Source organism: Vanacampus margaritifer, chromosome 10, assembly GCF_051991255.1.
Source record: "Vanacampus margaritifer isolate UIUO_Vmar chromosome 10, RoL_Vmar_1.0, whole genome shotgun sequence".
Taxonomy (NCBI): domain Eukaryota; kingdom Metazoa; phylum Chordata; class Actinopteri; order Syngnathiformes; family Syngnathidae; genus Vanacampus; species Vanacampus margaritifer.
The window spans coordinates 22130225-22141630 of NC_135441.1; the positions used below are offsets into that span (position 1 = coordinate 22130225).

General features: G+C 41.0%; 2 protein-coding genes across 5 annotated transcripts; one reads left to right on the plus strand and one right to left on the minus strand.

Moving 5' to 3' along the window:
* Positions 1 to 639: 639 nt before the first annotated feature.
* rab9b (RAB9B, member RAS oncogene family) lies at positions 640 to 6728 on the minus strand. Of its 4 annotated transcripts, none has more exons than XM_077577499.1 (3): positions 6656 to 6712; positions 4865 to 4942; positions 640 to 4786 (listed from the first exon to the last, which is right to left on the minus strand). In XM_077577499.1, exons 2-3 carry the CDS (start codon positions 4889 to 4891, stop codon positions 4283 to 4285), a joined length of 531 nt encoding a protein of 176 aa, XP_077433625.1. In that variant the 5' UTR covers positions 4892 to 4942; positions 6656 to 6712; the 3' UTR covers positions 640 to 4282. The 4 variants fall into 4 exon arrangements, with proteins under 4 accessions (XP_077433625.1, XP_077433626.1, XP_077433623.1 ...); XM_077577500.1 differs by having other exon boundaries at positions 4865 to 4910; positions 6656 to 6692; XM_077577497.1 differs by having other exon boundaries at positions 640 to 4942; positions 6656 to 6728.
* Positions 6729 to 7453: 725 nt separating this feature from the next.
* pofut4 (protein O-fucosyltransferase 4) lies at positions 7454 to 11181 on the plus strand. The gene is made up of 5 exons (XM_077578303.1): positions 7454 to 7578; positions 7782 to 8120; positions 8210 to 8590; positions 8770 to 9392; positions 10940 to 11181. Exons 2-5 carry the CDS (start codon positions 7782 to 7784, stop codon positions 11088 to 11090), a joined length of 1494 nt encoding a protein of 497 aa, XP_077434429.1. The 5' UTR covers positions 7454 to 7578; the 3' UTR covers positions 11091 to 11181.
* Positions 11182 to 11406: the final 225 nt, after the last annotated feature.

An 11406-nucleotide genomic window follows, 5' to 3' on the forward strand; every position in this document is an offset into this window, starting at 1 on the left:
TGAGGAGAAAAATAGAATTCACCATACCTTTTCAGCTACCTTGCAACAGTAAAATTGAACGAATGGAGGGAAAAATCATCTAGATGTTTTTTTTGCTGCATCTGATTATAAAAAAATGGCAATAATTTGTTGACTATATGCCATGGATGAGGCGGAACTTCCAGATTTTACCCATCAACTTGTTTCCGGTTTGCGACGTGTGGGCCGCGTCCCAGTACTTGCGCTTCCGCCTTTGTGCCCCTCTGTTGCGCGTTCCCGTCGACGGGTGCGAGGCTGCGAGTGTGCCGTGTCTGTCTCAGTGTCCGAAGCATTTCAGATAGCCGAGACGCCCTCCCGCCGATGAGCGGGAGCGCGCGGTTAGGGGGCACAGGGGTGGGGGTGCGAGTGTTGGAACGCGGCCAGCAGTGGCTGGAAACGGCGCTGATGTATAAAACCCGGAAGTCAGATATCCGTGGCATCTACCCCATTAAATTAGGTTTGCTACGTATGGTCTCTCTGAGGAACCGTAGGGTACGTGCTTCAAAATGGACGCGCGTAGTACGTAGGTCGTTGCATTCTATTAGTTCACCACTAGGTGACACTTAAGTTATACACAATCGCTTCAATTAATCAAGCATGCACAGAAAGCACAAATATTTGTGATACATTTGGTTTGTTTTATTTCGCACACAAGCAATGACAAGTCTCAAATGTAGTGCAAAAAGTTTAGCGAGGGAAGAAATTAGATTGGGGTGGGGTGGGAGGGGGGGGGGGCATTCCAACTTTCACACAGTTTAAATCAAATTCACTTTTTGGACTGAACAAAACAGACGTTCAGTGTCATTTGGGCAATTATGGTGAAATATGAGCCCCTTGATCATTTGTTTCAGCCATTAATGGAGACCGCTCAAATTAGGTTTTACATTCATGAATATTACAGCAACACGTGAACACTGACATGAAATCATGATAAGTACTGTAGGTAATGTAATCTGCTTATGAATGACTTTTTTTTTATGCGATGATAGATTTCAGGTCAACATTTTTAGGCTACATCTTTTTAGCATAGCATTAATCCACACTCAAGACCCAGTAAACGTTTACCAACTAACTGTGGAATACTTGATCCTGATATTGTGAAAAAGCTATTAAAAGCCTGCTTGAAACTAAAACAAAAATAAACAGGGGAACACATGAAAAGCTTGGGTTCGGTTTCACAGTAATGCTCGTCTACAAACACACTTAAACAGTGAGGTCCACAAATATTTGGACAAAAGTGACAATTTGTAGTTGTTGAAAAGCTCTTGAAGCTGAAAGTCTACACAGTCTGTTTTAAAACCATTGTGCTGAGTGAAGCAAAATCATAAAAACTCTTGACAGTTTACTACACAAACACACACGCACGCACACAGTTGCTTGAGGACACTGAGATTTAAAACGATAAACACACAATGCTGGCAGCATAAGAGAGCATGAAAACACCAAAGGAATAAATTAACTTAATTAAAATAATGTGTACAACACAATAATTTAAGCAGCAATCAATATATTGATGGAATTAAAAACAAAACAAAAAACCCCACACATTTTATACAAGTATCCAAAAACACCAAGCTGGCAGTTATAAAAATGTACCAAATGTAAAACTCACGACATTGAAATTAAATGCAAGTACCATTTAGCAAAAATTAGGTAAACAGTTCTATTAATACTCAGATAAATGGTTCACTCTGTACTGTATCTCTGTACTGAGTTCAGCTTTATCTTTGTGCTCACATTCAACTGAGGTCTACGTGTTATAATAAACGCTATCAGTGAACCCGAGGAGGCCTTTAGGAAAGAGCATAGCTTACAAAAAGGACTGTGGTTGATTAAAGCTTGCCACACAATCAAGAAGGTAGAATAAAAAGCAGGCCCTGATTCGGAAAATTGTTCAGTGCAATAATCATCATCTCCTCTCGGCATCAGGGAAACAAACCCGCCCAGTCCCTGATCCGATATTACACAGTGTCTGCAAAACAACTAAACAGCACACGACGGACTGGAGGGAGAGAAATAAACAGCAGTTTGGAAAACAGTAGAAAAGGAAGGGTAATTCCAAAAGACTGGCGCAAATACAGTACGTGAATCACTGGGAATGAAAGAACACCAGTCGCTTCCGTTTAGGGCGGTTGTAAAAAAAAAAAACATAGCTTGGGGGGAAACAAAGCTCACAATTCCCTTTATATCGATGGCGATAAAGATAATATTACATATTCACTGCTTGTACCTATCGGTAATGACGTTCGTGCCTGTTTGGATCGCAGACTATCAGCTAAAGAGTCCAAATGTCCCTTCTCTTGCTAGCATTAGCCTGCTAGCATAGAAAAATGTCTGCTGAGAAGACAGCGTACCTAATAACTGACAGTTTTGAAATGATGTTGAACAAAAATACTGTGGAACCTCCATAGCCAAGTGTACATTTGAACAAAATACACTAAGTGAAATACAATAAGGAAGAAGTAAATCAGTGAAATACAGTAAGGACTTCCCTTCTCTTGCTAGCATTAGCCTGCTACTGCTAGCATAGAACATTGGCTACTGAGAAAACAGCGTAGCTAATAACTGAGAGTTCTGAAATTATGTTGAACAAAATACTGTGGAACCTCCAGAGTCAAACATCCCAAAAGTGGTTTAATTTGGAGTTCAATCCAGCTATCCTGGAAAACATAGATATTGAATATGAGATGTAAGCAAAATAGCAAATCCCTTGAGAGTGCACACTGAACATCCAAAATAGGGATGGGCAACTGGCCATAAATTCATTTATTAAATTTGAATGTATTTTATTTTTTTGAGGGGTATGGGGTTATGATTATTATTATTATTATTATTATTATACTTCTGCCTACACCCTTTCGGTTGTATATTTATGTATGGAATTTTATTTAATGTTTTTTTTTTACCATGTTGAATTTTTTATTTGCCAAAGAATCGAATAAAATTTTTCATTTATTCTTTCATTTTCATTCATTATTAGTAGTAGTTTTGTCTACGTAAGGAGTAAGCCCCCAAATACTTAGCTTAGCATCATTCACACACAAAAGTGTAACAAAACAAGTACTTCCAGTTCAGGTTACTGGTGTGTCTTTAAAAAAAAAAAATCTTAAATCACTTAGCCTTACTTATTATTATTATTATTTTTTTTTTAAACCGTTATAGCGGTTACATAACTAGCCATTTTTGATTCATGACACAAAAAGGACTCGCCAATGACCTGAACAGCAAGTAATTGCTTCGTGTTACACCGAATGCAGAAGCAAAAATTGTTTTGATGTGAAAGTTTCATATTTTAACGTGATAAGTCATTTTTTTAACATATTAAGTTACAAAGCTAAATGTTTTAAGTTTCATGTTTTAATGTAATAAGTTACCATGTTTTAACATTATAAGTTTGATGTTTTAATAAAATAAATGATCATGTTTTAATGTAATAAGTTACAACGTTTTAATGTGATTAATTAAAATTAAAACAAGTTTGGGTTCCGCATTTGGTATGACAGTTCTGGTTCAAGTCAGTGGCCAGAGTCCTTCTTGTGAATTAAAATTACTAGCTACATAACTACTAATACTATATTTAAAAAAAAAAATAGTGCCAAGTGTTTAAAATGATTTAAGATTTAAAAAAAAAAAAAGAAAAGACTCACACACAGCTACATAGGGCTCCACCGGTGATATGAATGGAAAGTAATTGCTTGGCCTTGTTATGACAACTTACCACATTATTATGGGAAACTTAAAATGGTATAACGTGACGCCGAACTTTTTTTCTTGGTGTGTTAGCAATACGCTCCTCATTATACTTGTAAGACAGTCATTTTTAAATGTTACTTAAAACATGACCTGGAATTAAAACAAACTTGCAAAGCAACTAGCATCACAAAATGTTTCGTGTTTGACTTGGCAAGTTCCACTATAATTGTTTTTGGAAGCATTACGGAAATAAATCTGCATGAGCAGACGGATGCGAAGTTGGCTATGAGGTGAAGTGTGCAACGTTACTGGAAGCGAACAGTACAGGATGAGCATTTGAGCGTGCCTGTACCTTGGCTGGGGCAATCATTCAAGCCCTTTGGATAGCGGCTGCACCCTTGACACCGCTCTCCTCAGATTACATCTTATCAGCATCGATAAAGAACGCGGCCTCCGCGGTATCTCATCCAAAGAATCGTAGCGCAACCAGCACCTGCCCCACGTGTACCATAAACAACTCGCTGGCTCTCAAATCCACCCCCGACGGCATCGACGTTTCAAACCTGACCCGTCAGCAGCAGGACCCGCGAGATATTTTGCGGTTGCCATGGAGATCTATCGTCCCGCTCAGTACCGAGTGGTCGATATGATCCTCGGCGGCCAGAACTTCCCTGACGGCCGCCTCGAACGCGGCCGTGACGTTGGTGTCGTCCTTAGCGCTGGTCTCAAAGTAAGGACAGCAGCCGCTCTCCTCGCACCAGGCCCGCGCCTCGTCCTCCCCCACTTCCCGATGCTCCATGTCCACCTTGTTGCCCAGCACCACAAAAGGGAACCGCTCGGGATCTTTCACGTCAGAGTAATACATGAACTCCTTCTTCCAGCCGCCGAGGTTCTGGAAGCTCTGCAGGTCGTTGACGGCGAAGGTGAGCAGGCAGCAGTCGGCGCCTCGGTAGAAAGGCGTTCGCAAGGATTTGAAGCGCTCCTGGCCGGCCGTGTCCCAGATCTGAAGGGTGACGAGGCGCCCGTCCACTTCCAGGTCCCTGTTGAGGAACTCCACGCCGATGGTGTGGAACGCCTGCGAGTCGAAGCGGTCGGTGACGTAGCGGTTCATCAAGGAGGACTTGCCCACTCCTCCGTCGCCGAGCAGGATCACCTTCAGCAGGAGGCTCTTCCCGCTCATCGTGCTCGAGCCCTCCTCGCTGGGTGGCACACAAGAGGGGCTCAATTCATCCTTAGAACATGGAAAGACCATTTTGAGCTAAGTTGAGCCTGGTTGTAAAAATGAAAACAGCTGTCCTGTAGGTGGTGGGATCGCCCGTTGCAAAGTGGTTGACAGCAAGTGAAGGAGAATGGGGGAATCCACAATATCATATTTTATTATCCGTAAAGTCGCAAAGGTCTGGACAATTTACAAAACAATTTAAGAAAATGGATAGATGGATATTTCCATTACATTTCAATGTGAAAGATTTTGGAAATATTCCAAATTGGGATATTCCAATGGGAGTTCACTGGAAACTTTTCTTGAATTGAGGATTATTCAAACATAAATAAATATACTGCACATAAATATTTTGTTTGCAATAAGAAAACACACGTAAATTGAATAGCTCTTCCTCTAACATGCGAGAATATTACAGTAGCTTAATAGTAGTTAATTGTATATTGTTGTTTGTTTTTTCTTACACACTGAAGCCAATATTTGGCACTAATACATTTCTGATAACTTGACTATTTGGCCAATAAATGAATAAAAAACACAATGAATAAAAAAACGTATTTAAACTTATTTTTTATTGTGGATTACAGGCAGAACATGTGACTGTTTGTGCAATACATTGTACTCTAGTATTTAACTTTATAACAGAGAGAAAAGTCAGCATTTTTTTCTTATGTTGCATTGTATTTTTAAAAATCAAGATAAAAATCAAGATAAAAATCAAGATAAAAATCAAGATAAAAATCAAGACAATTTTTGCGTATTTTAAAAGAACTAAAATCGTCTGATTAATCTATTAAACCTTACATAATAGCCACATTTAATTCCCAATTGAGAGCCAACCTTCAATTCTGTAAATCTATTCCCAACAATTCATATTATTTCCTATGGAATATCTCCAACTTGGAAAATTTCTGGAATTATGTAGCCTACCACATATTGTTTTTACAGATTTTTATTCTTCTTAAGAGCTATGCTGTACAGCGGTACAGGGTTCCATTCCTATGACACCGATGAAATACTTTTTTTTTTAATGTAAATCAGAAAAGTGGCAAATTCATATAAATTAGAGTAAATATTCATTAGAAAAACACTTTTATGCCATAAAAATAAAATAATCAAATTAAAATCAATAACTAAAAAAAGAGAGAGACCAACTCCTTACCTTTGCTTCTTTTGATTGTCTTACAAACCCGATGTTCTGCGTGACGAAATTTACTTGCACTGCTGCACTAACTACTTCATTGCACGGCTTTCGTATTCACTACGCACCCCAAATATGGCTCATTGAGACTGTACGCCAGTGTCAACAACAGTGACTCTTAAAACCTCCACTGCACATGCGCAGACATGTGCCAGCTTGTCAAATGGACCTTGCGGCTAATTGCTATTTACTGTCTTATGGAGTCGATCTCAAGAGGAAGTGCTTTTCTGACCACACGAAACAGTAGAGACGCTATTGTGAGCATGAAGCGTACTGCAAAACGCACAGTAATACGAAGTAGATGTATCAGGAAAGCTCTTTTCCAACTAAGTTAGCAAGCTAACCGGCTGCCGTGGTCGGCTTGTTGACATTCCAGCTGATCATGTTAGCTGTTAGCAGCGAAGCATGAACACTTCAAACAGTTTGAACACGCTTGAAAAACTGCAGACGGGCAGTATTATTAGATTGTGCAGTTCTACATCTCCATGTGAAAGGATTCGATTTAGACAATTAGTACTTACCCCGTCCTTGGTGGGTTAATATTTTGCTGTTGCCCCAGTCCCCGACATCGGGCTGAGATTGATTGTAGTGACGTACCGTGTGCGTGCGCTCCCATTGGGTAAGCGCAGGAAGGAACGCCAACCCTAAACCACAAACAGCAGCCACCAGGGTCTCAAAGTCAGTTGGGTTCCTTGCGTATTTCCCAAGACAAACAAACCACCGCTACTGTAAATATTATGAATACAAGTATTCATGTTTTTTTTTTAATAAACCAATTTTTTTTAAGTTTGAATTTGAAAAAACTCGCTTTCTTCCGCTCCAAGAGAAAATTTATCGTAACTTTCCCCACAATCTGTTTTGCCACCCTAGTAGTCCGCACATGCTTAGTTAGAACCTGCTGTGCATTTATTAATTGATTTAATGTAAATAATATATATTTTTTAAAGTATCTGTAAAAAAAAAATTTACATGAACATCTAATGTGAATAATGGATTTTATTAATGCTTTTTTTATTGTAGTAAAATAATGCTACTACAATAAGCAAATGTATACATACATTTACCTAGAAATTGAATAATCACAATTAATTATTGATTCATTTTTAAAATTACATTTGCTAATTTTATTATTTGTCACGAAATCAATTATATTATTTTCATAAGTAGATGATTTGAAAATCAATCGAATGTACTGTATTAACGGTATTGTGATATTTCTTACCTGTGTTGAGTTTGCACCGTCTATAGACTGTAGATGGCGCTGTAGCGCTCTATTGCTTCAGAGGCGCCTGGAGAAGCTGCACAAGAAGAAGAATCCAGCTGTGTGGGTTTTTTTTCCCTCCGGCTGGCTGCATCGTTCGACATGACTAAATAGCAACATATTAAATCCCGCATTGGAGTCGTAAGAGGACGGAACTTCCATGTGCTTCCTGCGGTAACGAAGGTAAGATGTACTTGTTTGTTTTCCCACTTTTACATGCAGCTATAGCAGCGTATGAGTATGTGATCTGTACTTTTAGCACAGAACATCAGCACCTTCCATTGGAGTGACCACAATCAAAAAGTCCTGTAGCTCGAGAGAGCAGTTTGAATAATATGTTTGTACCTAATGATAACTTCCCGACGCTTTCGTTTCTGTTCTTTCAGATGGCAGGGAGATGCAGGCTGGTGTCCTGTGTGTGTTTGGGTCTGTTTGGCGTCCTGTGCTGGGTGTGGGTCTCCTTCGCGTCCTTCCCCGATGAACAGCATGTGGTGGTGCCCTATGATGCAGTGGACCAAGGACCTTTCAAGCCCCAGAGTGCTCTTGCAGACATGGAGTTTGCCACAGCGTATTCGTACCGTGGTCCTGGCAACCAAGACCAGCGCAGCAACAAGGAGCTGCCTATTATCCTGTGGTGGAGCGGAGGCTTATTCCCACATTTCCCTGGAGATACAGAACGAATTGACTGCGCCTCATCGTCCTGCCTGGCCACGAGTAACCGCAAGGTAGCAGTGGTTCTCAATGAATGCTTTTTATTAGTCATTATGCTTTCATACGTTGTATTTATGTGCTGTTTAAATTGTTGGATCGTAAGGTCCAGCTGTACAAAAGGACATCGTCCATCATCTTCTACGGGACGGACTTCCGGGCCTACGAAGCACCGCTCCCTCGTCTCCGCCACCAGACGTGGGCTCTATTCCACGAAGAGTCCCCCATGAATAACTACTTCCTCTCGCACGGGCCGGGCATCAGGATGTTCAATTACACCGCCACGTTCCGCCGGGAGTCCGACTACCCTTTGACCCTGCAGTGGCTCCCGTCACTGAGCTACCTGCTGGAGCCCACGGTGGCGTCCCTGAAGGAGAAGAACCAGCTGAGGCGGGAAGGCCTGGCCCCCGTACTCTACATGCAGTCTCACTGCGACGTGCCCTCCGATAGAGACCGATACGTCCGAGAACTCATGAAGTACATCGAGGTAACGCACGCATGATGTCATTTTTGTCTAAATGAGGCTTTTTAACTCACTTCATATTTTGTCGGCACCAAGATGGCGGCAACGGCCAAAAAATAAGCGAGTTTTCAGCCAATAATAGAAGATCCTCAAGTGTGGAAATTCCGAAGTGCGACTAGGGGTTCACCGTTTTCCTTTCTCAGGTGGATTCTTACGGCAAATGTCTGAACAACAAAGCCCTGCCCGCACATCTAGAAGACACTTCCACCGCCACAGGTGAGGAGGCCTCCTTCATGACGTTTGTGGGCCGCTACAAGTTCCACCTGGCGCTGGAGAACGGCCGCTGCGCAGACTACATGACCGAGAAGCTGTGGCGGCCCCTCCACCAGGGCTGCGTTCCCGTCTACCGAGGCTCTCCCGCGGTGGCGGACTGGATGCCCAACAACCACTCCATCATCATCATCGATGACTTCCCCTCACCGAAAGCTCTCGCCGAGTTCCTCAAGCTCCTGGATGAGAACGACGACGAATACGCCAAATATTTGGCGTTCAAAAACGTCCGCGGCGTCACGAACGCTCGTTTGCTGGAGGCTCTGGAGACTCGCGAGTGGGGGGTTAACGACATGAGCAAACCCAACTACTTGAATGGATTTGAGTGCTACGTGTGTGACCGGGAGAACACGAGGTTGGCTGCCGAGCGAGCCAATAGAAAAGCTCCGGGGACAAACCCGCCTCCAAAACCAAAGATGGCCACCAACGCTCACATGGGATGCCCTCTGCCCAGCCCGGGGTATGGAGAAGTGCAAGACCTGCCTGCAGGTGATGGGTGAGTCACTTTGAAACTCTTCACTTTGTAAAAAAATGATTTCTGCTTCGATTTTAATTCAATGTATTTTTTTTTAATTGCTATTATTTTAATAAATTATTTATTTACATTGCTGTTAAGTTGTTTTTTCAAGGTACTATATTTAAAGTGGAGTTTTTGGTAGTTGAGTAAAAGTTTTGAAGTAAGGAATAAATGTGTTTATTAATTGTGATTTCAATATCAGTCTATTTAAATCCTAGGAATTTAAATTTCTTCATTAATTTAGCGTGAGAAATATTCGTCGTAGCATGTCGGCAGTATTGCTTTACAAATTACAGTCATTTGTATTACTGTATATGTAATACAAAAGGCATCTTTACGGTCAACTACCATAGTCTATTTTTTATACTGGTAAGCGTAAAACCATTGGTTTAGATTAGAGTCTCTTCTTTCATCAGGGAAAAAAAAGTATATTTCTATGCATTTCAATTTTAAGTTCTAAGTTTCATCATTATTCACAAATCTGTTTAGAACTGTGGGGAAATCCGCTTGTTTGCCAGCTTACCCTGGTTGATCTCTTATACTCTGCTGCCACCTGCTGGCCGTTTTTGGAATTACTACCATTGCGTCACCCGTTCTCTGCAGTTCAGAGGCTGCATCAAAGCCTTCTGTATACTCAAGCATAAAAAAAACAAATAAATACGTCTTTGGGACACTTTAAATTTTTTTAAAATAGAACATATTTATTTAGTTATTATTATAATGGATATGTACCAGTCAGTGGTGATTCAAATGGATTTGGTAAAGCGATTCGCAAATCTTAAAATTTCATACTACTTTATTCTGACGAGCGCAACTACCGTCACGTCGCATTTACTTTAAAAAACACAAAATATTTTATCATTTTTAGGCTGCATTTACAGCTGTTTATGGCGCCATTTTGACTTGTTTAGTTGGCCCATGATGAGAGCTAGCTGGCTAACAGCTAGCTGTATAAGAAGGAACCTGTCCCAGCTAGCGAGTATTCATGGCACCAAAAACCAGCCCGGGTTCTTCCTTTGGCCACAGTACAGTGAGAGTTGAAGTAAAGACATTTCTAAACTAAAAAAATAAATATATAAATTCTGGAGCGGCCAAAGCCTGCTAGCATATTTTCCGGTTCAATATATAATTTTTAAGTAAGAGAATGTGATGCTTAGTAGGTGCTACTGGTATTAACTGTTTAAAATTTTTTTTTTTTTTTATCACATTTGTTTTATTTTTCATTAGTCAAATGTCTTTAAAAAAAACAAGGATTAACCATTGGCCACATTTGAAAGTCATTTGTTACTGTCAACACAAATAGGAATTTGTGATTTTGAGGGCTAAATTATATTATTATGACAGCAAAGTAGTTCAAATTGAATCAACAGAGCCTCTGCTGGTCGCAGCAAGTAGTGCACTCCATTTGGCCTCATTTGTTTCAAGAAGATTAATCCACACAACAGTCTTAATGATCACTTAATAGGCTAATTTATTATGCCCACACCTAATTAAAACACGTCTAATGTCGGCATATCTGTCTGCAGATGGTTGCAAATGTGGCCTCAGGACTACTGGCAGAGTCTGGACCAAGCGGAAGGCCTGGAGTCTCTGATAAGAAGCAACGAGTCGGATCCCGCCCTGTTGTGGAAGCACATCCAAAGGATCGCCGTGAGCCGAGCGAGAGGCAAACACTGACGTTGGCCGTCGACAGGCCAAGGAGGATGGAGGACATCCAAAAGTCCAGATGTGCTTCACAAAAAGCAGACACCTTTTTTTTTTTTTTTTTTTTTTTTTTTTTTTTTTAAATGAGGGAACGAAGCACGCGCCTTATTTGCACCTGCGCCGAAAACTGCTGTTTCCTCACGGGCAGTTTATTTGATTTTGGTATTTTACAAAACACATACTTTGAGTTCAATAATGTCAAGGCGCTGAGCGTTAATTTTGAACTGTGTGCGGCAAAGTGGCTCCGCAGGGGCGCATTGTCATTCTCGGAGGGGGGGGGGGGGGCATG

Excerpts from the sequence above, each read along its gene's own strand:
- pofut4 (XM_077578303.1), top strand. The coding sequence starts at position 7,782 with ATGGCAGGGAGATGCAGGCTGGTGTCCTGTGTGTGTTTGGGTCTGTTT. Across the intron at positions 8,591-8,769 it reads AACTCATGAAGTACATCGAG|GTGGATTCTTACGGCAAATG; the intron begins GTAACGCACGCA and ends TTCCTTTCTCAG. Across the intron at positions 9,393-10,939 it reads GACCTGCCTGCAGGTGATGG|ATGGTTGCAAATGTGGCCTC; the intron begins GTGAGTCACTTT and ends ATCTGTCTGCAG.
- rab9b (XM_077577497.1), bottom strand. The coding sequence starts at position 4,891 with ATGAGCGGGAAGAGCCTCCTGCTGAAGGTGATCCTGCTCGGCGACGGA.